Source organism: Leuresthes tenuis, unplaced genomic scaffold, assembly GCF_036924035.1.
Source record: "Leuresthes tenuis unplaced genomic scaffold, fLeuTen1.0.hap1 SCAF_15, whole genome shotgun sequence".
Lineage (NCBI taxonomy): Eukaryota > Metazoa > Chordata > Actinopteri > Atheriniformes > Atherinopsidae > Leuresthes > Leuresthes tenuis.
The window spans coordinates 23,191,091-23,218,886 of record NW_027325369.1 but is presented as its reverse complement, the minus strand read 5'-3'; the positions used below and the strand labels follow the sequence as shown (position 1 = coordinate 23,218,886).

At 42.8% G+C, this 27,796-nt stretch overlaps 1 protein-coding gene across 3 annotated transcripts in view; it reads left to right on the top strand.

Annotated features, from left to right (window-relative positions):
• kif26ab (kinesin family member 26Ab) overlaps window positions 1-27,796 on the top strand; it is a 66,746-nt gene that overhangs the window by 25,433 nt on the left and 13,517 nt on the right. For 2 of the 3 annotated variants that reach the window (XM_072364764.1, XM_072364765.1), the window contains exons 3-5: window positions 992-1,462; window positions 8,070-8,287; window positions 25,579-25,762. In XM_072364764.1, the coding sequence (XP_072220865.1) occupies window positions 992-1,462; window positions 8,070-8,287; window positions 25,579-25,762 (873 nt within the window). Of the gene's footprint in view, window positions 1-991; window positions 1,463-8,069; window positions 8,288-22,522; window positions 23,348-25,578; window positions 25,763-27,796 lie in introns of those variants that run through there. The other variant, XM_072364766.1, reaches the window with a different exon arrangement.

Sequence of the window (27,796 nt, the reverse complement as noted above, 5' to 3'; positions counted from 1 at the left end):
GGGTCCGTCGGTCTCTCTCTTTGGTCTCAGCGCCTGTCAGGTTAGCTGTATTAAGTGGGACTGCATTAGAGCAGTGGATTGTTGTTTTTCCTGCTGCTTCACTCTCCTGATCACCTCGGAGGTTCTACGAAGCAAAGGTCTCATAAACATTTATGTGTGGTCTGTGAGCTCCTGTCTTAGGCCACGACTCCACTGGGCAGAAGCCTGTAGTGCCCCTTTATGCCTCTTAAGAGACCATCTTGTCTTTGTGTGTGTGTGTGTGTTTGTTTTCTCTAAAACAGGCAGAAAGTTATGTTCCTCCTTCACTTATGATTTGAATATTTCAATGACAGCTCTGTATGTCTCCAGCTTCCTTGAAGAGTTTGTTATTTTCACATTTGGTGGCATATCATATGTTTTCACACTGGGACACTTATCATATGCAAATGATATAGCTTTCGACACTAGAGTCCCCTCAGCTGTCATTTTCCTTTGTCACTCCTTCCAAGCAGAGAAGGACACCCTAGGGAGCCTTCCAAGAGATGTAATGAAAGGACAAAACTCCACTGGACACCATTTCTAAAACCAGTGATGGGATGAAGTCTTTTTAGCTATCTTCCTTCTAAAACTTCTCAAAATAAATTAAAACAACATTTAACTTTTTGTGAGAAATGCCAGGATCTTCTATTAATCCCTCTGAGCCGTTTTTCCCCGTTTGGTCTCAGATTCCCAAGAGATCAGTGAAATGAGCACATGCCTTGTGAAATTTATTAACAGTCTTAAGTTGCATGCAAGCAAAGCATCTCAGTCCAAACAAACAAAAAAGAGGAAGTGGTTAAAGCAAAGAATGATGGTCCCCGAGGGCAGTCAAGGACCACACTGCTCGCAGACCACTGACATCCAGGAAATCCTCACACAAGAGCAGACTTGAGATATGTCTCAGATCAACATGTTTCAGGCATAGCCTTTATATTTGCTGACTCAAATCATCTTCTTTTTTCTTTTCTTGCAGGACCCTGGGTATGCAACCTTCCTGTTCGAGCAGCTTAAAACACCTGGGAATTATGAACCAGGCTGTTGCCAAGTGTGCTTCACACCTCTGCACCAGCTGAGGCAGGAGGCCTTGCAGACACTCCGTGCTCCTGTCCTCACTATCAGCTCAGACATGGCAGCCTTGCCCACAACATCTTTTTTACCACAGCCTTCTAGACTCCCTGTGTTGCCCTCCAGCGTCCACGCCAAGCAGTTATCAAAAAGCCAGACCTCTACCCGCTCGGCTCTATCCCTAGGGGAGCGGCACAGGGTACCAGGCTGGTCCCAGAGCCCCGCTGCCTCTTCAGGGCCAAAGACCAGTGTCCAGGTTACAGTGGCAGGAGGGCAGCTCACGGGATCTCTCGGCACCGTCACCATCCAGACACAGCAGTACCTCGAGGGCATGTGGAGCATCTCCAGAGTCAACAACTTTCTCCCTCAGCCTAAGCCTGTATGTGTGTGTATTATTACCTTTATTTCATGCAAAAATGAAAAATGAATAGTGTAAGTAGTCAAGGCACAAAGCTGACCCTTTTGTGTTCTGAATTGCATTACTGATCTAGAATCAATAGGATATTTAGACTGGCAATGTGTAAACAATGTTACGGCAGCATTTCCTTTTGAAGAATTTGCTGTTAACCAGCAAACCCCTCAAGCTGGCATTTTTTTTTATTTTACACTGTGAGCACCTGCACAAACCACAAGTTAAGATTACTTTTTATTCCCAGTGAGAATATCTGGTAATGTAAAGGTCTGACTTCTCAGATAAACCCTTTAAAAGATCATCATGCAGATAAAGAAATGGGAAAGAGATGAAGATGTTTATTGGAAAATTAATTGGAAAGGAGAGACGGATAATCCATATTCTAAATAGTCAACCTAAATCCTGAAAAATTGATAGTGAAATGTTTTTTTTTCCTTCTTTTCATCAACACCATGAGGCAGCACTCATCACATAAGGCCAATGCAAATGTTCAATTTCCTTTAAAGAAGATAAAGCCCTGAAGAAAATTCTCGAGTCAGAGCTCTGCAGGAGTGCTGCCTTCATTCCCCAGAAGTCAAGAAGCCTGACTGATCTGAGGTCAGAGGTCATCTCAACACTAATCTGCTGACCTCCTCCTCAAGGGCATTTTAGATGATCACCCCATAGCCCCACCGTAACTCTTCTCTCATGGCTCAGGCATTAGTCTGTGCTTTGTTTAATGTCAGAGAGACGTGGAAAGGTTTTGTCCTTGGTGCCGTGGGAGCTGCTGCACCTTTAGATGATTGATCTGCATGATTGACAGTTTTACAGTTGAAGAAGTGTATTTTGACAGTGATAACTAGTGTCTCATAACCTACTTATGGCTACTGATATGTGTCTGGCTTAACTTATGTGTCTCTTCCTGCAACGTTGGGGACATCTGGTTTCAGATCTGAGTGACAAACTGCTGAGACATTCTGCAGCTGCCAGACTGCGTACAGACCAAACAATATGTGCTAACAACATCTGATGCTAATTAGATGTCTGTTAATTTAGCCAATTCTGATTTTGGTGTCTTGGTAACTGCTGTTTGTTTCAAGTTTTTGCTAGGTTATTCCCTCTTTCTGCTTGAAAAATTGAAAAAAGATTTTCACTCCCTCCATAACATCAACAAATGCCTGTAGAGATGGTTTATGGGAGCCCATCAAAAGCTTTTAACTGCGTGTACGCAATCTTGTTCAAATCAAATGTCTTGCACAGACGGGAGAGGCTGACTTGTGTTCTCCAGCTATGTGTCTAAAAGCAATTAGTGGCTCTTGGAGCTGGGACCAGTTGTTCAAAGCCTGTAGCTGAGGTGGGGGCTTTCCTTGGACAGAGAGAGATGTCCCTTCAGGACATTAAGTTGCAAACAGTGCAGAAATTGTGTTATTTTCTCAAGACCATTACTTTCATTTCAACCAGACCCTTCAGAGTGACAAAAATCCACACACGCTCTTGAGGAGTGGAAGCTACACAGTGCTGAAAGGCACACGCTTTAATTCATGATTCCCTACTGGATTCTTTGTTGGGAGGGTGCAGTGTGGTTCAGACAAAGAAGCAAAGATGGACTGTGAGTGTCAACTAGGAGGCCTGGGGTGCTCCTATAAGCTGCCAAAGAAAGAGCTCTTTGACTCTACATCTTACAGCTATGCCTAACATCTGGAATGTCGATGCGTCAATGTTTGTTGTGTTCGTTTGTGAAATGATCTTGATGCGTCTTTGAAAAACTGGTTGAAACTACTTCATTCAGTACAGTAGTTCAGTAGTTAAAACTGTCGCCTCAAACCAAAAAGGTTCCTGTTTTGAGTCTTAGCTGGGGTCTTTCTGTGTGGAGTTTGCATGTTCTCTCTGTGCCTGTGAGAGCTTTACTAGCGTTACTCTCACATTCCAAATTGTTCATAGGTGTGAGTATACTTGGTTGTATGTCTCTTTGTATTAGCCGTATGATGGGCTGGCTACCTGTCCAGACTGCAGGCCTGCACAAACATGGCATTAACACATGACATGGGTGATGCAAGCACAAATTGATAACCTAAATGAAAGACGTTAATGCACTCTGTACATGGTGATCTAACTGTTCAGAGCCCTTACAGATGTGGTCTTGGCCACGTGTGGCCCCATTCTTTAGCAGTCTGAAAAACTTGAAAAAATTTATGAGTTTGGGTACTTGCAGCCATTTATTTTTGCATAATTGCAGGTTTGGTTAATCATCAGCTCAGGATTTTATTACTGTGTAGGACCCTTGCATTTACTCTTTGTAAATGGAAAAAAGGCACATTGTAATGCCAGATGTTAACTGATATACTCAGAGCTGTCCGCTTGTGCTCTGATTACCCTGGACACATGTTTGTGCCAGGTCTGAGCAGTTGTTGCAGGTTCAGAACCAAAGCTGACGTGCTTGAACCTCACAAATACTGAAGTAATTCCTGGCTGTTTTAATCAAGTAATTTAGGAAACCACATTACAAGCAATGCAATACCACTATTATAAACAAGAAAATGATTGAAGCGAATCTGCAATTCTGCCTTTGCTCCATTAAATCCACAACCACATGCAAACTAATCTCCGAATACCAAGTGTACTTGACTTATGAGGGTTTCCGTTATTGGCCCGCTGGTTGCCTGCTTGCATGGCTTGCTCCACTGCCACCAATTTGCAGCTCAGTAGATGATCTTGGCCACTGCTGCCTTGGTGCAGCTGGGCTTCTATGGCAAAGTGCCACAAACAATGATGATGACAAGAGGAGAAAGTGATACAGGAAGGAAAGGGAAGGGAAATTCCCACTTTGGCCAAATTGGGAATTAGTTGACTATTTAGTGGTATTTACTTGAAGATGCTGGACTGGATACAGCTAAAGATTAAGAAGTTTTATGTTTGTACTATTTTTGCATAGAAGTAGCCCAGTATTTTTAGCAGTCAGTTCTTACTTCAGCTGCTTTTTGTTCCTTACCAAGGCCAGCCAAGCACGACAGCCAGATTAACAGCAGAGGCCTATCCTCTGCAATAATCGTCTGTTGACTGCTGGGATCAAAGGTCACAGGGGAGTGATGGTAGTTTGGAGGGAAGATGGTCTGTTGATAGAATGCTGGCCTGTCCTGCTCACCTCAGACATTAGAGGAAGCACTCGCCCAACTCTTTTCACTCTTTTAGTTTCTCACTTTTTCTATTATGTTCAAATCTTTCTTGCTTTTTCTCTCATCCTCTTCCTTGTCTTTCCAGTTGAAAAACGAAGCTCAGAGATCAGTGAGGGCGGGGGTTAGATGACGGAAGGCCAGCTCATTACTGGCTTTTGCTGCAAATGGCCGAGCACACATGGCTCCACTGACACAGCCTAATTACCTGACCAGGGGATAAATTGTACTTTTCAGCCAGATTCAGGGCCAGTGTAGGTCCAAGGCTACAGAGAGCAGCTTGGGTGGGGAGCTTAAGTCTCCAGTTTTTATAACAAAGGGAATACTCTTTGATAGGCACTGTGATGGGCTCAAATGTGTGTGTACACCTTCATGATTGTGTTGAGTCTGTACTTAATCCATTTGGAGCCTGCACCCCAGCTCCACCTGTGCCCTGCTGTCTGTGTGTGCTCCTTAAATTCGCTGCACTTGATTTTAAAACAGGCACTCCACCGAATCAATCAGCAGCAGATGTGATGAGCTGCACACCAGCTTCCTGTACGGCTGTGTGTGAAGTGCTCTAGTCTTTCGTGCCAACGTGTAATGGGCCTACTTCCCTGGTATGCGCCGAGTTCCTAACCTGTCACCGACACCAGCATGGTGTGAGGCTTTCTGCTCTGGCGGCTGCATGAGGATCTGGATTTAGTTCATTTCAGTTTGCAGCCAGTTTTCCCATTGTGCGCTTCTCAAGTCACAACTTCACACACCACAGCTTTATATCTGTCTTAGCCTCCATGATTACATCTCAAGAGAGTAAAACCAGACATTTTAAACAAGGCAGGAATTCCTAACTCTAACAAGCTCAACAAGAGGAAATGGGAAGGTGGGAATCCATGAAGACTTTGCACCACCAGGCCACTGTTTGACAACTGCTCAGTGAAGCTCTTCTGGGAAAAGATATTGCTGTCATGCTTTAATATAGCAACACATTGTACTGCATTGTAAAGCTAACAGTTGCCACACTCCACAGAGCAGGAGCTGAGCCTCTCATGTGAATGTTAGAATGTAAGTATATCCTCACAATCTGATGTAGAGCATTCACTTGTCAGGCTTGGTGCATAAATAGTGCAGCTGTCAGTCTGTGTTGACAAATGGCAGGTAGTGGAAGGCCACACACTTAATAAAAAGATAGTATAGGATGTTATTTTAGTTGCCAAACAGAACTCTAGGGCAACGCCGAGGTGGTAAATATGCAGAGGGCCTGAGCTATGTTTATAATACATGTCCTGTCAAATGGCACTGAAGCTGCAGCATTGTGTTCAATTCTAGGTTGTTACTGATTACACAATGTCCATGTGTCGGTGTTATAAATGTTTTTTGGAAAACTTTTCCCATTATTTATTTAATTTCTGATGCTGAAAACCTACACAACTGGTTCTTGTCAGCTTCTATTGATCATTGTCCTGCAGGATAAACCAGGGGATTAACCTTTTGTGTGTGTGGTGAATCCAGCTGAGGTGAAGCCCCAGAACTGGCTTTTGGCTTGTATAATTAGCTCTCTAAACCTCTTGTATTGCTGTGGGTGCAACCAGTCGACCACCACAGGCGTCTATACTTAAGCTGTTTTTCTCTGTATTTATAGTGGAGTTTTGAATTCTTGTCTCTCCTGAATTGTAAATACAAAATGTTTGATGACTTCACAAGTGAAAAATTAACCAATTCTGGACAACCTGAATATTGTGATAAAACATCCAAAAGCCTCTTTAACAACAGCATAAATGGTTTTATATGGTCAAAAAATAGATATATTTGAAAATAGTTCAATAAAATTATCGGCACTTGTTTGGCAAATTTAAATAAGCTTCTTAGTCAAAAATAGAAACCAAAGTAAGACTGAGTTTTAGAATTCTTTAAAAACTTAGTATTTGATAAGTGAGCAAATTGCCAGATGTCCCAAACACTATGTGCCATTTGTCAGCAATTTTGAAATCCAATTTTCAACATGTACAGGCATAAACCTGTTAAGATGTTTGCAACATGTGACATTTTAAAAAAATGTGAAGGCTGCTGAGTATTGTGGGTAAAACGCCACGCAACAGATCCCAGTTACACTGAAGAGGTGCTTCAGCTTGTATCATGCTCTGCACTATGAGAGGGTGCAGAGAAGCACAAAAAACTAATAGTTGCAAAATCTTTACAAAATAAACAGCCGTCTTTCTGGTATAATGTTCCATGGACATTTGAAACCCAAGTAAAGCTCTACTGCTTCAGTTTATTTATAGGCATTGAAATGACGTCCATAATGAAAAAATGCTGTTGAGTTGCTTTGCTGCCTAGGATACTTGTTAGCATCCAGGCTATAGGTGTAAAGCTCTGACTTATAGATATCAGGTTTTTGGCTAAACTGATCACAGATTCATGATGTACCAGAATTTTTGGGTATTATCATCAAATTTCAAAGCAATTCCAAACCAAAACCAAAACATCTTGCTTTCATAGTTGTCACAGTGTCAGTGGTGTGAGATAAGACTTATGGTGCACTATGATTAAACACCCTTCTCTGAGAATAAGCAATGGTTATTCATGCTGACTCATAGGGAGCAAATTAACGCATATGTGTTCAAGAAACATAAAAAGAAAGTATGAATAGTCTTTGGGCGTCAACTATAATGACGATGGTTGAAGTTTTGTCCGCTCAAGAATGAACAATTACAGAATTGAAGAAATTTAAAACCTGTTTGGCTGCTCTAAACTTACTGTGTCTGGTGTATATTTGAGACGTTTTGCTGCAATATGTATAAGCAATCTAACAAATATGTTGATATATGTGTTCTTTGCCAAGTGAGTAAATCATATATTTGCCGTGAGTTAGCAAAGTTTCAGCAAATGCTGAAACAGATGCAGTTCACCTCAGTTTACTTCATTTGCCAAGCTTCCAGAACAGGGTGTGTCCATGTACAGTAAGCACAATTTAGATGCCTCCTAAACATCGAAGCTATGCAATAAATCACTCATCACACAGCTCACAAGTTGATTCGCCCTTTGAAACTCATTCTCAAGTATTGTTACTCAACCTGCATGAGAGCCAAATTAGCCATGGAGGTATAGATATAATGGGGTGCAGAGTGAGGTAAATCACTTGTGATTAAATTCCTAATTAAATGTGGGTTATTACTTAATTACAGTATGCTACATCCAGAGCAACCTCGTGAGTGTTGCCAGAATCAATGAATGGTGCAGCATCCTTACTGTTCTGTGGGGAGCTTTCTGCTGTGGATACTGCTGACTGCCACTAACCGCTACTGGCTGCAGCAGCTGCCCGTCCATCTGTGGCAAAGGAGTGTGCAGACGGGGGTGTGGGGGGGGCACATGAAGTGGAAGAAAGGTGAACAGGAGCAGTAACAAACTGTAGTTGTGTTCTTATCTCTATATCCGTGTGTCAACAGGCCCATACTTTGATGGGGGAAGCAGACAGGGATGTCACAGCCTTGGAGGCCCCTGCCACCACCATGACCAACACCAGCAGCAGTAGCAGCAGCAGCAGCAGCAGCCTGACGCCCTGCCGACTGAGGGGCTCCAGCCAAGCGGGACTCTCAGCACCAGGGACCAGTGCATCCACCTCCCCCTCACCTTCCTCATCTGCAGCAGCCTCCTTCTTCATTAGGTAAGCACCTCCCTTGTATTTTAAAATCACTGGATGGCTGAGTCTGTCAAAATGTGGAGAGATTAGATTGAGCTGTTGTGGTGCGAAATGTGTTTGCGCACACACCTGCACACAAGCATTCAGGCTTCAGTTTGCATTGGTGTGCATGCAGAGAGATGAGGAGATTTGCACAGACTCGTCTTCAAATGCCTACTGAAGGTTATGGTTTATGGTGTTAACCTCCATGTGGGCACCTATTGAGAGGAGATGTTGTTCTGGCTATGCTTGAATTGCAGCATGCCCTGGGATACACATCATGGAACTAAATGAACCTTTAGTTACAGGCACCAGTGCCCTTGAATGGATAATAGAATCACATAATTTGATATGAAGAGAGAGTGTCTCACGAAAGGGGCTTAGGTTAAAGCTGAGCATTGTCCTGAAGTATTTCTTGTTTAGTTATTTTTCTTTTGGTTTGTCTCTTCAACCTAAAAAAACCTTTAGAGCCTCAGCTGACTACACGTGGAATGCTCCTGCAGCTGCAGTAGAGGGGCTTTATTTCATAATTCGGTTAAACTATTGTGTATCTAGGGCTCAGGGAGGCTTTTTTGGCCGTGCTTGGCTCTGGTGTTGTTGTTGCCCTGGAGAATACTTCACCCACGCCAGGCTGCTGAAATGTGCTGTACTGTCATTGATAGATTCCCTGGCAGGCTGGTCAGTGCATACATTCCCCATCTCTTCTCTCCAAAGGGTGCTATGCTGTAATGAATGCTGGTGAAAGTCGAGCTGGCTAAGAATGATGCATAGGACTATTGAAGCCCTGCACCGCAGGAGGCGGAGGAAAGCAGTGAGGGGACTTGTGGAGTGTGACAGGAAGCCAGTGGGGAAGAGTGTGGAGCTAAGCTTGTCTTCAAGGAGCCCAAACGGAGTTTGTCTTGCCAGTTTTCACAGGGTCAGAGTCTATCAGTGGGACCATGAGGCCTTTCCTTTGACTAAGGGGATAATCCAGATCCTCATAAACATGCAACTTCCTTCTCGCCTTCTGTCACAAGTGCAATAGGCCCAGAGAGCAGCTAGGTGAACCTCTCTGCTAGGCAGGGTTAATTTCTGACACTGATTTATTAGTTTTAATGTTTTCTTTGGGTCTGAGCTTAAAAGAGCTCAAAAAGAGAGGTCCGAAGAGGTAGCCTTTCAGTGCGGGCCAAGCACAGGAAAGAAAAAAAGGAAGGTGGGTTTGTTTTTTCCCCTGTAGCTGGTTCTGGTGGATCAGAGGCGGTGTAGAGAGGGTTCCACCTTTCATTTTGTCCCAAAGATAATTTGCTGCCAAGAAAGCTGTGTTTGGCTTGGCTGACAGAAATACAGTGATAATGGGTCAGCCTTAAACAGAATCACAATATGCAGATACAGAATCGGGTGGTGGAGATGCAATGTGGTTTATTCGAAGTACACCCACTTCCTGACCCCCAGCAGCTGTTCCCTGCATCAGAGATATTCATCATCATTATACTGTTTGCTTTTCTTGAATGCCATTTCTGATTGAAATATAATGCTCCAAGAAGAGCTGAATCAATCAGCAGTATTTTCTTTTTGCTCTGTTGTGCTTCATTTGGAAGATGAGAATTGAATTAGATTAACGTCAGTCATATTTTAGGCCTGGTTGAAAATTCATAACTGATTAGTATTCTTCTTTTTTTTTTTTTTTTTGTTCTCCAAAGATTCAATTAGTGGGATTCATGTGTAAATCCTTACATGTAGGAGCAGAATAACCAAACAGCATTTTTATTTTTTTTTTACCCCAGTGGAGTGGAGAAGGCTCCTTAGACACTTGTCTGACATTCACTAACACCGTTCCACTCAGAAATGTAATTTTGATTAGAATGCAATTAGTTAGAGTCTAGCTGCTTTAGCAGGTCTGCCGCTGAGAGAAAAGAGGAGTGTTGATGAACAAAAGGCATCTGACATTTCAGTTTTCATTTGAAAAATAAGTCATCTGAAGAACTTGTTTAAAAAGCATTTAATTTTTTTTTAATTCAATTTGTCCATTGAAATGAAAAATAATTGTATTAAAAATGTCAGCTTGATAACAATGGATCCCAGCAGGTCAAAGTCCCATTTTTTTACACCAAATGTGAATGAAGTAGTATTACGTCTCCTTAACACAGACACAAATTACTTAATGATTTTAAATGTCAAAAAACTTTTCTAAGAGCAACAATTGACTGGAATATTTCCATCTGAATATTAACACTATGCTACATCAATTTCAGTTCGCTATAAAGGTATATACTGGGTAACAAACTGTTAATGTAATTTATGCTGATCTATCATTAGCGGGAATGAAATGGTCATTAATTCAAGAGATTAAATTTGAGAGATCATTAGCTGACATGAATTAATTTTTTTTTTTTAATAGAAACCTCCCAGGCTGTAAAAAGTGTATTTTTGTGTTGGAGAATTTCATAGTCCATAAAAAAATAATGTGCTTGCTGAAATTTGAAAATGTCTTTGATCATACAGTGGATGCATCTTTTTAGACATTTGTCAAATTCCTGCCCTCAGATTGCTCTTTTATCCAATTTGCTGTTTCTGGTAGTTGTAGGAAATATAAACTGAAACCAAACCGACCTCAGGGTCAGAGATGACCAGTTGGCCATTAGACTAACTATACAGTTGCAGGAAGATGGGACAAGTCAGAGGTCAAGCTCTGACTGGATGGAGTGTGTGTCTGCATGTCATTATGTGAGCAGGGCTACGTCAGTGTGTTGTTGGGAGTGGGGGGGGGGTAATGAATTTAGAGCCATGTGCTCAGCTGACTTGCACGTTAAGCACTGATTGCCCTGTGACAGAGCATATGATTAGTGTATTGACACAGAGTTGTGTAATGAGAGCAGGCGGAGCTCACAGCAGGGGCGAGGCGGTGTGGCTAACTGCCGCCTCGCAGATCCTTCTACCCATCTTTCTGTTCCATTAACACCTGCTGATTGTGACGGTGTGTTTGTTCAGCACCGGGCTCATGGGATTTCTTTGAGCAAACTGCTGAGAGGAATCTCCTGCGTGGCTTGCAGCGTACTAGGATCAGTGGGCTCAGTTCTGCACAGCAGCATGAGACAGTTTTCATGGTATATTGTTGGTCCCTTGTTCATATTTGTTTGAAAGGGGCAGTCCATTTGTCAGTTTGCTTCCTCACATTGATCATACCCTGGAGATGAATGATTTACTAAGTGTGAAGATACAGAGAAGTGATGAATTGAAGAGTATAGAGCTCCTTGGATACAAAGGTGGTACACATAGGCGGGTGGGCTGTTCCAGAGGCAGGATGGACAGCTGTATGCTGGAATGCAACCCCTGGAGGAGTGTCAGGAGGAAGTAGTTTTATGGTCACCCACTGCTGCCTTGCAGCTGCTGCCCAGGTGAGTGTTTGCTCAGTAATGACTGTGATTGTGCAGGAATCCTCCTGTAATTGTGGCAGTAGGGCCATTCAACCTTGGTTCTCCTGCACACACAAGACCCTGCCTTTGTGTCGGCAACACTCACTCTGCCCTTCATCCCCCAGGCTCCTCTGAGTAACCATAGAAACAAGTCATTAGGTTGTGGGAGTAAAATGTGACTATTTTTCTTTCAAAAGTATAGATTGAAAATCAGGAAGTTGGAATAGTCCTCTCACCTCCACTGGATAATGATTTAGTCAGGGGAAGGGATAAACATGTCTTCAGTAATGAGTCCTATGTGTTGAAAAGTGGAAGCACTGCAGGATCACAAGAGCTTCAATAACACATGTTGGATAACTTGCTGAAGTCTATTGTTCAGTCATCTGTATTGTGTGATTGTTAATGAAGGCCACTGAGTTCATCCTGTTTGTTTGTGAAGAAGGTTGTGATTTAAGCACGTGTAGCCTGAGGAAGTTATTCAGTTATTCTATCCATTACAGTAGGGGTGATCCATACAGAGGCTCAAAGCAGGGAAGGCAGGACAGCGCTGTGTTTGGTTGGCTGTGCTGTGATTGACAGCAGGGATCTCAGTCAGCGACAAACAGGCAGGATAGATTACGGGGGGCAGAGGGGTCTACTGAGCCCAGCTGATGTGGCCCACATAGCAGGGGGATGAAGACACAGAGCAGGGCAGTAGCTGCCTGGGATGAATGTGCTTATAAATACCATTCAGAAGCTGAGCTTAGACTGATGCTTCTCACTGAGAGCATCAGGAGCGGGAGGTCTGTGCCTGTGGAGAAGAATATTGGATTCACTACCATGGGAGTCAAGTAAGTTATGTTGTACAAAGTCAACACTGAGCTTACATAAACGTGTGATACTCTTCTTATGTGTGTTTGATTCTACTCTGTGGGCTGATTTTCTCTTTTTCCTCTCTCTCCTGATTCATCTTTCTTTGTGTGGCACTCTCTCTTTTTTTTCCGCTCTGTGGAATGTGCAGTTTTGTGTAGTCAGACTTGGACTGTCGACTCCCTCGAGGTGAGAGGCTAATGGTTTTGTTGTCAAGCCACAGCGAGATGGATTCCTCCACCAAGCAAGAGTGTGAGCAGACTGTATAGAATGTGTAACATACTGCAGAAATCTAGGCTCCATTTTGAGGAAACAGCCACAGTGGAGCTGAAATGTTAATACTACCTCTACCTCCAGAGACTGACAAATGAGAATTGATTCACATCAATCTGTTGAATCTGAGCAACAAATGCCCAGGGCAGCGAATAGCTCATCAGAAGTATTGAGTGGGTGGTAGCCAGGGTGGTTGAGCTGCTCTGTGATATTTGTCTTTGTTTGCTGGTGGATAAAACACCAGCTGGTATTTTCCTGCCATAATCAAGCTGATGGGACTAATGGCTGCATCGTTGTAGAGGCTGATCATGGCTGCAACAGCTGAGCCATGAAAAGGCTGGAGCCTAAACCCAGGTGTGAATCCATCCAAGGCTTGTCAGACACCGTCAAGCCTGAGGTGTTGATGGAGGTTCAGCTTGGCCTTGCAGCCTCAGGGATCTACACCATGAAGATACATCCCTCTACCCTCATGCACCTTCTCATCGCAAACAACGAAAGGATGCTTCATTGTGACTCATAATCCTACATCATGTTGAAGACGATATTGTTTTTAGATATAAAGATACACATTCAGTCTTTACAGTATTGAACATTGGCACTGAGAGGACTGTGCTCAGCCTGAGGGACCCGTATATATTGTATGCTGCAGAGAAATGTGTGCTGAATATTTCATGAGAAATTCTGATTTAGATTCTGTGTTCACATTATGTGAAGAGAAGAACAGAATTGCGGCTGAAATACCTACAAGGTTTATTGGAAATAGGTACAAAATGAAAATCATTGTATTTGAGGTGATGGACAGCAGTGTTTTTTTTTTTTTACTGAAGCCCTGCATGATTTTCAAAGTAATGTATTTCAATTGGAGGCTTCTTTTGTGCCTGCGTCATGTTTGTGTCTTTTGGAGATGGGGTGGAAATCATCACCTGGCTAGATAAAAAGAGATTTCTAACATGCAGTAGATGTTGTGAGATGGTCCATTTTAAGGCACACCATGGTGTTTACTTAACCCTCACCAAGTTCAGATGCCAAACTAACAGCCCAGTTTTTCATGTTAAAGCCTAACCAAACACAGCGAGTGAAAACAGAAGTAAATGGAAAAGTTTTAAATGAAAATGAGTTCTGAAAATTCTTGGTCAAATCATTTTAAAATTAGTATGTTCAGGTTACAGCTGTTTTGTCAAGAGTAAGAGAGAGTTTCTTTTAATAATAATTATAATTTCCACAATATGTAAGCATTAGAAATGGTCTAAAATGCATTTCTTTTCTTCAGTAAAATAATTAACAAAATTTAACAAATTTTTTCCAACTTCTCATCCAACAAAACTTCTCATCAGTTGGAATAATGTAATTTAGTATTCTACAGAATAGTGTAGCTGTGTGTCATTAAAAATTACTTCACAATTTCCTTTGTAGCTTTAAGGAATCAACCTGCTCAACTTTCCCTTTAATTAACTTCACTCACGTTAACTCAGTTTTATTTACTACATATAACACAAGTGCAACCCAAAGAGCTTTCCACAGAATTAAAGTAAAACAAATCAGTCAGCAGCACTACATTCTGGGGCTCTGTGTCTTCTTTGGAATATGATAACACGGTGGAATGATGTTGTGCCCCCTGTATCACCAGGATGATGGGCTCTGTTTTGACAGGGAGCACATAATCACTTGTGAATGGTAAACAGCTCCCAAGATATAAAGAAAAGAAAAACAGAGGGTTTGCTGCCACCTCAGAGAGAATAAGTTGATACCTTTTCCCCTGCTGTCCCAAATAAATCTCTGAGTCAGGAAGTCTGTCTGGCCCACTCACAAAGCCTGCAGGGGGTAGAGGAGAGGGGGTGGTGACAAACAAAGAGCTGAAGTGCTGACTCAAGCCTGTGCACTCACCCTAGGTCCACGTGTGGTACGTCCTGTGGGGAGTGGGGAAAGCACTGTCGTCCACCCTGGACAGCTTTTCTTCACATACAAAGAAATGAATAAATGTGGAGCAGGTCTCTGTCCTGTAGGCCTGTCTCTTAACACAGGGCTGCTTTTGTCACTCAGGACCATGGCAGTAACAATGAAAAAAGGCTAAATTGTGAGCGATTATTTGCATGTGGGCAGGAGAGGTCTTGCCCTCGGTATCAATCTCTTTCTAGACCATGTCAAGCATTCCCCATTAAATGGATAACGGCTCTGATAGCTGCCCACTGGGCTCTGTGAACAGTACATTAGTGTTCAGTTATCGAGCTGGAGTATGAAATTTGTTGAATGGATATTATGTATCACGTCTGTGGGGGCTTAGGGATGCCATCTAAATCTCTTTAGTGAAAACCTCAGTGAAAGGTGTCATGTAAATGGAGTCTATTATCTGTGTCATTAGAAGCACAGTCACTTCCACATTGTGTGTGAGACATAGTGGAATAAGAAAGTGAATAGCAGTAGCGGTTGGCAGGAAGTTTTATGACCTGCGTGTGTGTAGTTGTAGAAAAGGGCCTCATAAGCTCCTACGAGCTGCCTTTATGTGTTACAATTTGAAGAAACGAAGATAGCTCCTAGTGGGGTTTCTCAGGCATCACCGCTCCTCAATGCTCAACCCTGCTATGGCCTTCCATTCAGCATGAATAACTAATAGCTGCCTAATCGCCAGTAGCAAGTTGATTTCCCCAAACACAAGCGCTTTATTTTTTGAGAAACATATAAGTGCAACCCCTCATCTTCCTGTATGTGAATTGTTTGGGCTCAGCCTTCTTTAAATGGAAACTTAGATTTCCACTGAGGTTTCATGACTATTGGTGCAAGTGGCTTTATCTTAAAAGCTGAACCATTTTATTGTGATCACACTTTTTATTTGAATTTCCATCTTATGGTAGCTTAGCTGAGAGGTTGAAATGGTTCAGATAGGCAGTTGTAGGGAACAAAGAATCATTACGCCGATGAGGCCAAGAAAATGTGTTAATTACAATTGAAAGATATTATCAGCAAATGTACAAAATTAACCTTTGGCCTCACACAATGAGCTACATACAAATGGGAAACATAGTGCTTCTTTTGCTTATTACATTTTTGCATCATGAAGATTAAGAGTAACTGTGCGAGATATTGTGGCCCACATCCTCATGTCCAGTTATTTTTGGACATGTGCAAAACTTCTACGTAAAATTAAAAGCTGCAGTGAGGATTTGTCTCCTCTGTTTCTGTTTCTGCTTTCTCTATGAACGCCGCCTTGAACCAAGAGGATTACTGTCTGTAATCGGTTCACAATCCAGTGCATGAGAGCCAGCTGCGGCATCCTTACAAAATCCCTTTATCCGCATACGCTCAATGTAACCCTTGTAAGTTTAGTGTGTGCGTTTCTGTGCTCGACTTTATGAGTGTGTGATACAGGGTAAACGGCTTAATTTGAATAAAGAGGCTGTAAACCCATTTCCCAGGCTCCAGATTCAGAAGTCCATGATATGTTTATTGATCCACCTGACCAAAATAAGTACTCCTGTCTTTTCTCTACGCACATATTGCTTCATCAACTACTCTCCCATTCGATATCACAGCCATCCTCCTGACAGTGCAGCTCGTTTCACCTGACTTGGACCCCCTTTAGTTTTTATTGGGCTGCCTGTTGACTAGAATATAGATGAAAGATTAAGAAACACATGTTAGAAATCCCCTCCCCCTGAGTTCTTCTTTTACCGACAGCACACTGATTAATCACCCCCAAATGTTCTGAGCAGCCTGCAGGCCTGTTTGTTGTGATAGCCTCTGTGTGAAGAAGTTCAAATAAATAATCGCTAGGTGTTTTACCCTTGCAGCAAATGATTAATGAACCTGAGAAGTGGAGCAGAAGTATGCTGACTTTTATCCCTGTGCCTGTCTTTCCAACACCCATCATGGTCTTAAGTTGTGTTCTGCATTAAGTTAAGAATCACATATTTGATTGAGGAATTGTCTCGTGGTAATAGTAGTCCTCATTTGTCATTTGTGTGTGAAACATCCTTCCCTAACTGTGCACTGAACTGAGACAGGAAATGTCGCTCAGTTTGTGATGACTTGCTTGCCAAGATTCCTTTGCGTGCCCTGAGCAGAGCAGCCTGAGGTTTTGGAAGAGAAGACGTGGGTGGGATGTTGGGTGAATCGGAGTTCAACATGTATAGCGAGGTTGTGAAGTTATTCCAGCTTCTCTGCAACCTTGGAGAGGAGCGTACAGCAGAATACCTGGAGCAGTGTCTGCAGAGTGAAAATGCACTGTAAGAGATGAAAGTAGCTGTTAATCTTTGTCAGCAGAGCCAGAGGTGGGGAGACTGCAGTATGTGGAGGTGGGGAAAAAAACATGTCTTCATTATCATCTGTCACACATCAGCTGAAAACTAAATTTATTACAGACACTTACTTTTGCTGCTTGAACCAATTTTGACATAACAGCTGAGCATTTTCCCAGCGTTGCAGTTTTCTGGAAGACTTCTGGAAGTTAGTCAACTGCAAGAGATTTTCCCTCGATGAACTTTTGACTCTTATTGCAGGTATCTTCAGTTCTTTCCTCCAGGGCCCTAAATTGGCCCGCTTATCTCATTGACTGACAAATAGACCTGCAGAGCTAAACCCCTATGCTTTGTTCACCTCCTCGTGGCCTAACGTTTATGTTAGTTAAGGCCACTTTAGCAAGATGTTATCCCAAATGCTGTAAGGAACAATAAACTGAACTGCAAATAAAATTATACCCACAAATTTCCTTCCTGTTCTTGTCTTAAGCCCTCTTTAAGCCCCCAGCTTGGCAAGAGAATTTTATGGTCTTTCAGTGTGGGAAAGTGGCAAATAAGTGGGAAGATGGGTGCAGGGTGTGGGGTGATTCAGTGCTTTGTGGGCAAGAAATTTGAAAAAAAGGAAAAAAAAGGCTTCTTATGTGTGTTTATATGCCATAATTATTTACTCATCTGTCGTAAAGGAGCAGAACTTACTGCCTCAGACACAGACAGGGTCTGATCTGATGTCCAAAGTGATAGACCTGTTGAACATTGCTGTTCTGTTATACATCAAACTTAAAAGTAAAATGCTCACATTTATTTTACGCTGATCTACTGTAGTACCAAAGCAGACTTTCGTGAATATTGATGAGTTTTTTTTTAACTTTTTGTCGCCAACTGTTCCATTTACTCTCGGCCAACTGGGGATTCCCGTCTTTGGGAATAAAGCAATTCCAAGCTGGCTGTGGCATAGCCCCAGCAATAATTTTTTTCCCTGTTTCTTTCTGAGGCAGAAAATGATTTACCTCCTCATGGACAGCGCTTCACTGGCACGGAGCCAGGCCCACTGATCGAAGAGAGGACTTGGCTGCACACCCTGCAGCTCCCTCTAACACTGTCTCTTTCTGTCTGTTTCCTTTGCATTTTTCTCCTAATGTTTATTCCCCACCAATTTATGTCTTAACACCACCCTTACCTCTGCAGTGCTTTCTTCCCCATTTACCACTCACAATCCCTTTCTCTCCCCACGTTTCAAACAACCCCTTGTTATTCAAGCTATTCTCCAGAGGATGCTCTAATCCCTTGTTTTCCACCTCAGTCCACAAACCATTTGAAAAGAGTTCTGAGGATACCGTGACAAAACAGGTTTACAACCTGTGAGTCGAATTTTGGATTTTATTTACAGAAAGCTGCTTTTTTTGTCTTTCTCTGACACCAAAGTTCTTTGAATTTGCATAATGATTCAGATATGACAAGTCAGTTGCATAAGGCAACATAAGTCGGTGGAGGGAATCTTTTCATATGTGACAACCTATTGTATTCACAGATGTTACATGAATGCATTTGGCCTTACCTAATTGGCTGGAGACTGGTGCAGTGAAGATGTGTGTGCAGCCTTGGGCTGTCAGCAGTCAGCAGACAAATAATGCACCATTTGATTCTCTGTGTCCAAGGTCAGACAGTGTGCAGGAACAAAAGGCGTGTAGAACACCTTGTAGGAACAAAGAGCTTTTTTAGAAGGGCTTGGTCCAATGTGTTTGGAACGTGCCTGGCAGGATATTTCTCAGCTAACTAGACATCACATTCATTGCTGCCTAGTTTTGCTGGGATTCATTTATCTATTTCTGAGGATTTATAGAAAGTCTATAAATCCTAGCCTAGGGTTGTTTGGCCACTTCCTGCAAACAGCTGCTGTGTAAACTGACACAAGAGAGAAGCCTTCAAACTACTATTAAAACAGCCATGCAGGAGGAGGCGGGCTCACAGTCAGTTGAAAGCTTCAGAGCTTCGGATTGATAAGACTCAACTGACAGCCAGATAAGCCGTTAGTTCTCTTTTCCAATTTAATGCATCTTGGCCCGCCAAAAGAGAGAGGAAACGCATTCTTCAAAACGACTGGAAAGATCTTGGTTTTGGTTGATGCTAATCTGTATCTGAACCATAAGATAACCGTAGTGAACAGAGGGAAACGTCTGTTCCTGTATATCCAGGTGGGAGCTTTTTGGTAGTCTCTTTGAAGAAATATTGCACATTTTTTATTCAATTAGCTTTTTTTGAGCCAAATTCCAAGATAAATATACGTGTTCTGGCGCTGTAGCAACGGGCAGCTGTTTTGGGTGTTTTAGGATAAGGGAGAGGAAGAGAGAAGAACTAAATTAATGTTTATACCAGGGGTCTTTTGATTGCAGGGAGACTTTAGAAAGGAGACAGACTCATTACCAGACTAAGATTCTCAGCCACACAGGATGATAAGATCAGCTTCATCATTCTTTTAACTGCATGTCCCTCTGTTACTGTCCCCATATATGTCACTGAAATCAGCATAATTCTTTGGTTATTTTAACCAATGAAAACCCAAGGTGTCCTCTTTACATGTAGGCAGCTATTTACTTAACCCCAGAACTTTAAGTCTTGGGTTGATGTATATATTTGTAAATGAATGGCCATACATTTTGGAGTGCTGACACACCCACAGCAAATAGCTTAAACAGATGAGAGAACTTTCATGGATTGGAAGCATTTGTTTCATATTTAATAATCAGCATCCCGACTTTGCAAGTAAATCTCATCTGGATGGGCTTTCATGCTGCCAGGGCTAGCTGGTAGAGAATGACATCATCTCCTCTAGACTGTGCACCAAATGAATTGGTGTGTGTTTACCGGCTGATGTAATGTTCACCTTAATCACCACTAAAGCTTAGTTATGACTGGGTCAGGCTGGGGGAGATCAGATACCATGGATAATGAGGGCAGAGCAGAGATGCAGATTTGTTTTAATCCCACCCAAATCAGGTAAAGAATAAACCATGCAGCGATGTCAGCCTGCACTGTAGAGTGTAAATATTAGTCTGGCACACTTGCTCTGACTGAAGTCTGTGTTTCTCTTACAGCTGGCAGATTTATGTTGCCTCCCCACACCTCTGGGGTAAAGAGCTGTTTGATTGTGTCAAGGGCAGCCCATCAATAAGACAGTGTGCACTGATTTTAGCTTTGGGGAGGTTTCCTAATGATTATCTTTCCACTCAAAAACACAGTACCTCACCTGATAGGCCAACACACATCCAGTACAGTCAATCTTAACCTGATGCTGATATGGTGTTTTGGGTTTGTCACATAACACATGGCTTCATGCATCTACACCCAAACAAAATAAATCTCACAAATGCCTTTACCACCATGTTCAGGATAAATTGTCAGTGTCGCCAAGAGCAAGTGAGCCAGGCTTGCTTTGCTTTTGTCATTATCACTGGTGTATCTCCATTCATGAAGAGCTACGCTGGGCTGCTAATCAGGAGCAATGTGAGCAGACTCACTGGTTGTGTGTGGGTGGGGGCATTGTGATATCGGAAGCAGTGATCTGATCCCTGTATGAATGGTCAGAGCAGCCTTATCTTGTCTGTGGAGAGAGAAAAAAGGGGAGAGTCACAAAAGGAAATGTCAAGAATAGTAAATGCAGGCAGCATGGTAATTAGCCACAGTAAGGGCTGACCTACAGATCTGTATAGCTGGCCTGGAGAACAGAGACAAATTTGCACAAATAAGCTCATGGGTGTGCCAGCTAATGATTCTCTGGGGCTGAGGTATTTCTCTAGCCAATTTGACAAAGCTTGAATAAAAAGACTGGAGTGATTATTGACAGCAAGCCAACATGAAGCTTTGAAAGCAGCAGGCAAACGCAGCCTCTCCACTCTGTCTGTTCTGCAGTCATTGACCTCCTCTCCTCCTCCTTCTGTGTTACTCCCTTGATAGGTGAGGACAAAATCTAGGTGTCCTTTCTCGAACAAAGGCACCAGGAGACAATTTCTTTTTAAAAAGGTGCTTGATTTTACATCTGTCTTGCTTTGGCCCATTTATATATATTGTAATCATTATCTGTCCCCGAGGTCTGTTCATAAGGAGACAGTGATGGAGCTGAAAGGCTATCAGGACAGTTCCAACTGAGATTTTTCCCTCTTTTTTGGCATTTTGATATATAACACGTGAAATCACACTGAGGGTATCAGCAGTGGGGATGAGACTAATTACTAGTTGCACTGTCAGAGTGACCAATGTCGACATTAGCATTGTCTTCTACTGCCAATCAAGGGGAGTCAGTGGTGGAGAAGCATGTAGCAAACCTTGCACTTTAAAATAAGCACCTCAGGCAAATTAATTTGGACTAGCAGCAGAAAAGCAGATGTACGCTTGCTGTGGCAAGGGAGATGGTAAAGGTTATGTGATATATCAAACTCCTTCATTACTAAACAGTGCTCTTCAAATGTGTAGGCAGTTCTGGTTTTATATTTCTGTTGTTTGTTTTTTGTGCCTTCATATTTGATACAGCAGAGTTCATATAAGGGGCAATGTGTCACAAGGAGAGCCAGAGAAAGCTTTGTGCTGAATGTACTTTCATCTGGCAAGTCTTAGACCCGCTCTGTTTGCAGATGTGTTGTAGTAGCCACTCTGCAGCCAACATGGCAGCCTTTCAAACAAGACTGACTGGTTGGGGGCTGAGAGGGCTTACTGGTAAATTGGAAGCCCAGGGAATACAGGGTTCTCTCACCCCAGCGCTCACCCACTCGCATGCTTTCATTCCCCTTTTTACCCTTGACCATTGACTGACTGCACTCCCTCGCACTGGCCAGCATAAATCTGCCTTTCAAAGATTTCATCTGTTCATTGTCTGTCCTCTCCCTCCCTTTTCCCTACCTCTCACTCTTTTTTTAATCTCTCTCAGCTTCCCAATTCAGTCTAAACATCACTCATTCAAGCAATCTGTCTTTCTGCACTTAAGTAGATCCTCCCTTATCTCTGTGTCTCTACTTTTGATTAATAACGCTCAAATTCTTTTGGCTAATTGCATCCTTCAACAATGACAAAAATACAAATGTGTCGAAGTGTGCACTCAAATACAGAAGCACACATGCACACTTGGGCTCATGCATGCATGCACTGTAGGCATACTAACCAAATCTGTTTGAAGTGTGGGACCCTAAAAGAAGAGAGGGCTCCTGTATGCATTAAGTATTCATGTGACGTGTTATGGGGTGCGTACATGAGTGCGCGTTTGTGCAGGGGGTTCTATGAGCCTGTACGTGTGTGTGTGCACGCGCGCATATGGGTTGAGAGAAAAAAAGAGTTCTGGCAAATTGCGCCGCAAGCAGCCAACAATCGAGCGCTGACACCTCGTCTGGCAGTCGGAGGGAAAAGGGGCTGGGCTGAGGGAAGAAAAAGGACAGGCAGTGGAGGGAGGAGGGATTGTGTCTGTGTGTGTGTGTGTGAGAGAGAGAGAGAGAGGGAGAGGGAGGGAAAGAGAGACTCGGCAGGACAGCTGCCAGAATTTCTCCGATAGCAGGAGAAGGACCAAGAGGTGGAACGGGAGTAGGAATTCTCCTCATTCTCAGCCACCCAAGAAAATTTTCCAGCCCATCCAGGAGTACAGAATCCCTCTCATTCCTTCTGCCTGTGAGCAGCAGAGACTCTGGGAAAGACCGTCAGGAACTACAGCCCCTCGTAACAGACTCTGCACACTGGATTAACTGCATGATAGAAAACCATGGTATGAAAGTAAATTGGATGCAAGGGAAGTGGAAAACTGAATTGGAGAGCAAGCTGTTTTTATACTTGTGAACTGAACTTTTGCTGGTGAAGAGACATGGAAGGAGTTCTACATGCTTCTCATCCTGACCTCCTCCTCCTTGCTTCCTCTTAAGAAACTATTTGGATTACCTTCACCCCCTTGCTGTGCTACCACTCTATCCTGCTTTTTCAGCAGGACACTCAACCTGTCTGCCCACCTCCTCCCTGCCCCACCTGGTGCTGGTTCCAGTTACTATGATGCCTACGCCTCCTCCTCCTTGTCCTCCCTCTGCCCCCCCAGCTTCTTCCAAACCTCTGTGAAATCAAGTGGAACCTCCATGATTGCGATCAGAGCAAAAAGGACCCCTGTGCCCCGACTAGTGAACAACCCTCTTCTCGCCCTGTTCTCAGTGACTGCATTTCAAATGTGCAAATAATGGAGAACAGTGACAACACAGACATGGACAGCAAAGTTGAACTCTATCAGTTGTCTGTTTTCTGACTATGAGCAAAAACTAGATAATGGATTGGAAAGAGCTGTAAGTACATAACAGCAGCATGTTTTTACCGGTGCATGTTGAAAAAAAAAACTGATCTTTACGAAGCACATGTGGTGTGTAAATATTTTGCACAAACTTTATTGATATTAGACTTTAATTTATTAGACATGCAGAGTCAACTTTGACAAGTTGTGTGGGAAACAGCTTCATTTGCATGGAGATCGAGAGTGAACAGGTGAACAAGCTGTTGAGAGAAAAATAAATTCAAGCCTCTTTTCACTGCCTTTTTCCAACGGCTGATGATTTAGTTGGGTGAAGCAGAGAGAGGGGAAGACAGAAGAAGGGAGGGAGGGAAAAGGGACAAGCAATTAATTTTCCTGTTTAATTCTCCCCTTTCATTTAAAAACATGTGCACCGATTGTCATTGTACAGCACAAATTTACCGTCAAGGTTACAAGCTCAGCTTTGCGGTGTGGACGCTTCTCGCTGGTCAAGACAGTTGCAAATCAGTTTAGGGTCTTTTTTCCTGTGTGGTGTCTTAGCTTGACTTGTGACAGTTGATTTATGTCTTTGCTGGAAGAGAAAAGACAGAATGAGGTGAGACAGAGGGAATGAGAGACAGATACAGCAGCGCAGGGTAGATTTGTCTTGAACGCATATGCTGCTGATGCCTCTTAAAAATGTGCATACAGATTTCCCAAGCCTTGCACGTACCCGCACACAACCACGTGGACTCCACGTTCTCCTTTCCTCCTCTCTGTCTCACATCCATCTATTCCATTTAATTCTTTCCAGTCACACGATCCGTCTCGCATGCTATCACACATAGGCAGCTCCCTGGGGAGAGCCTTCTCCTGTAGCCTTCTTGGATGCAATAATTATTCCATCAGCAAGCAGTGTGTTCCATGATTGTGCTCTTGGGCTGTCGCTGCAGGGGGTGTACAGTGGAGTGTAGGGGAGTAGTTGAGACAGGGGTTAGGTTGTCACTCTAGGGAGAGGGGAAAGGGAATGGGGTTGTGTTTTTGGCAACAGCCCACCCAGTCCTGTCCAGAGGAGCCCAGAGAAGGACTAATGAGCTGAGGCTGACTTCTGAGGAAATTGCTGCTCACCCAGAGACACGTTTTGTTCTGTTTTGCTCCCCCTATTTCTCTTTTTCACATGCTCTGTCTCTTTTACCCTCTCTAAAATCCCTAGCACGGCAGATTTCTCAATTTTTTTTACTGCAATCTCCTTTAATTCCCTTAGCCACTCATTTCTCCATGTTAACAACCACATCTTTGTCCTCCCTGTATTTCTCTGAAATCTGACGGCCTAAGTGAAAACCCTTTGAGTGCTTTTGAATTTCCTTGGGGAATTATATTCTTCATTGACCTTGAATTGCTGGCTGAGGTGTGTTAGCTGATCCGAGGGCAATGCCATACCTGGAACCACTCAAAGTCTTACTAGATTCCCTATAGGCCCAGTAAAGACATTGGTGCTGTCCTTTGAGTTGAAGGACAGAAAGGAGTGCATGTAACTTACTCAGGTGGCTCTGCTATGACTCTACACTCTAACTCCAAGAGAGAAGAGGCCAGAATGATAGTAGATATTAATTAGGGGACTGTCAAAAAGCTGGATTCACTTACAGAAGGGGCCTCTGTTAGGTGAACTGCCATATGTTGATACCAGTAAAACTGTTTACTTGTCTGCCTGTTATCTAACAGTGCCGGCCAGCTTTTATACCATAATTAAACTTCCCAATGTAATGTAGATGCTCCTGCTTTTGCTTAAATGATAGGTAAACATGCTCTGTCATGAATATTTAGATTTGCTAACAGAGACTACATATGTATCCCAGATGGTACTGTCCTCACCTGTCATGTCCGTTTTTTTTATGGATAAGTCGATATATTTACTGTGTCTTCTTGCTACGATAACCTGCATTTGACTACTGACAGATAAATAGTCTTGACTGGTCATTTTTTTCTCATGGTGTTGTAGTTTGAACCACTATTCCTAGTTAATGAAGGTGGCTGAAAAAATGGTTCTTCTTGTTACAAGTTTGAAATTGATATTGTATTTTGTATACAAGTATTTTTAGAGTGCAGAATGAATGGGACTGGTGGTGATAGTGACTCTCCCACTGACTTTGTTTACTTTAGCAAACTGAAAAGAAACTGACCACCTATATCTTATAAAGTGTGTAGTGTATGCTCTCAGTGTGGTTCCTCACTAAAATAAAATTTTCCCTAAGTATGAAATTTCATGTATGGTGGCTTTAACTTTTCTAGGGCAGCACAGAAGCTGAACCTCTCCTCCAAGCGGAAGAAACATCAGCCCTCGCCGCTCCATCCACAGGAGCCCTCCATCTACCCGACCAACTTTAGTGGCATCCTACAGGTCTCGCCGCCCCCAACCCCACCATGCCTACTCCGAGCCGTGTCCAAAGTGAAAGAGAACCCAGGGATAGGAAAGGTGAGAGCACACACAAATCACAATAGGAACAAAACACAAAATCTACAAATGCTACATACCACTCATACAAAGTCTCCTCAAATAATTAGTAATTCCCTGCCTCCATTAACCTCACGCACCCACATGCACAGAAACTCACAGACCCTTGTTTGAAAGGGTTAAATGCAGAGTGGCGACAGAGTGGTCCACAGGCAGCATGTCGTCTGGCCCAGTCCATGCAGATGCAGTCAGATAAGCCTGCTGGAATGTCATGAATTCACTCAGTTAGTGAGAGCAGCATTCCTCTCTCTGAACACTGAAAGACAGTAAAAGCTGTAATTCGCAAATCTTTGGATATGTTAACAGCAGGATTTGTAACCCATTCTGGGTGCAGTGATGAAAGTCTTGCTGGCAGCTATTGGACAGTCATTAAACAAAGCTGTACAAACACGTCGCTCTTCCTTTGTGGTTTATTGGGTATTGTTTGTCTGGGCTGGCGTCCTGTATTTATAAAGCAGAAGAAGTCCCTGAACAAGATTAGACCCCACCTGGATAGGAAGTGCTCGCTTCTGTTGCCAGGTATCCAGACAGTTGAAATTTTGTTACAAATTGCAAATCTCCCATTGACATACAGAGTTCATAAAAACTTGTGTTATTAACAAGACTCCACAAGCCCACACCTGACAGGTATTGTATACAAGTACTGATAAAGGGGCTGCACAGGGTAATCATATTTTATGAACTTATTCTAAGCCTTTCAGTTTTGAGGTTTTTTCTGTAATTGTTATGCAAACCTCCCTGAGGTGCTTGTGTTCCTTTATCCGTGTCTTCAAAGGAACGCAAACACAGTCAAAATAACATTTTATCTAGCCTTGGTTTTGTCTTTGCCTACATCTGTTTCATATCAATACAACTTAAGACTTTAGTGAGTATCTTGTTTCCATCAGGCATATGTAGGTCACTTCCACCTCTCCACTTTTGACCCGGAGACATTTATTTCAGGTATGGACAGTTGAGTGGATGGAATAATGCCAAGCCACACTAATGGATTTTCAGAGGGATCAAGGGACATGAAAACAGAGACCATTAGTACAGAGTCCAATGTGTGAAAACACTCGGGCCTCCAATATCTGATCTCTGCCAACATAAATAAGTCGAGACATTAGCTCCTCTGGTAGCCTCTGTCTGCGAGACAGACACTTAGCAGTCATATGTGGAAGCTCAGTTTAAATGTCATAGCAGATGTAATTTACTCAACATATGCACATGTCAGTCACAGTTAGAGTCCCCTATGGAGTACAAAGAGAGTTTGCACTTGGCCTGTGGGATTCATGATAAATTCACTCAAAGAAAGAAAGGGATTTCCAGTCACATTGCCTCACTGTGCTGTAGCCTAGATCTGTAGCAATATTTATACACACGCCAGGGGAAGAATAGACCTTTTGTGTAGGCGTGAGGATGGTGGAGAGTCCCCAGGCTGAACAAAACCATTTTCTGTTGGAAACAGAGGAGAGTTGACTGTATTTTAAGGGTTTTATTTCAGTGCCTAAGAGCCAGCACTGGCACTTTGTCAGGAAACTTCAAAATGGCTCAGGATTGAGTTTCCTATCACATATACTGCAGCGTATAGAAATTGTTCATTGATGTAATGCTAGACGTAACAGTTAACACTGTAGGTGATGACAGGAACTCAAAAGATTGCTAAACATATCCCAAGAGCTGTTTTGGTCCCCTGTCAGTCACATGCATATTTACACAGTGCCTTCAGAGAAATACAAGTGGCACATATCTGACCATCAGATTGTAAAGCAATATAGAAAATCTAAATTTTAAAATAAGGTGATTTGTAAAGAGGGGTGTTGTATACCCTGACAAGTACTAACACACTTACACAAACCACATGCATTGTTTCTGTGCAGCAGAGTAAAGGCAGAAAATTGTTGGATTTCCGTGCTTTCGTTTGTAAGAAGTGCAATTGTAAACAACTGGCAGACTGACTCTGCTCTCTTAACCAGAGATAGAACATCAAACAGACATGAATGGTCTTGTCAGAGC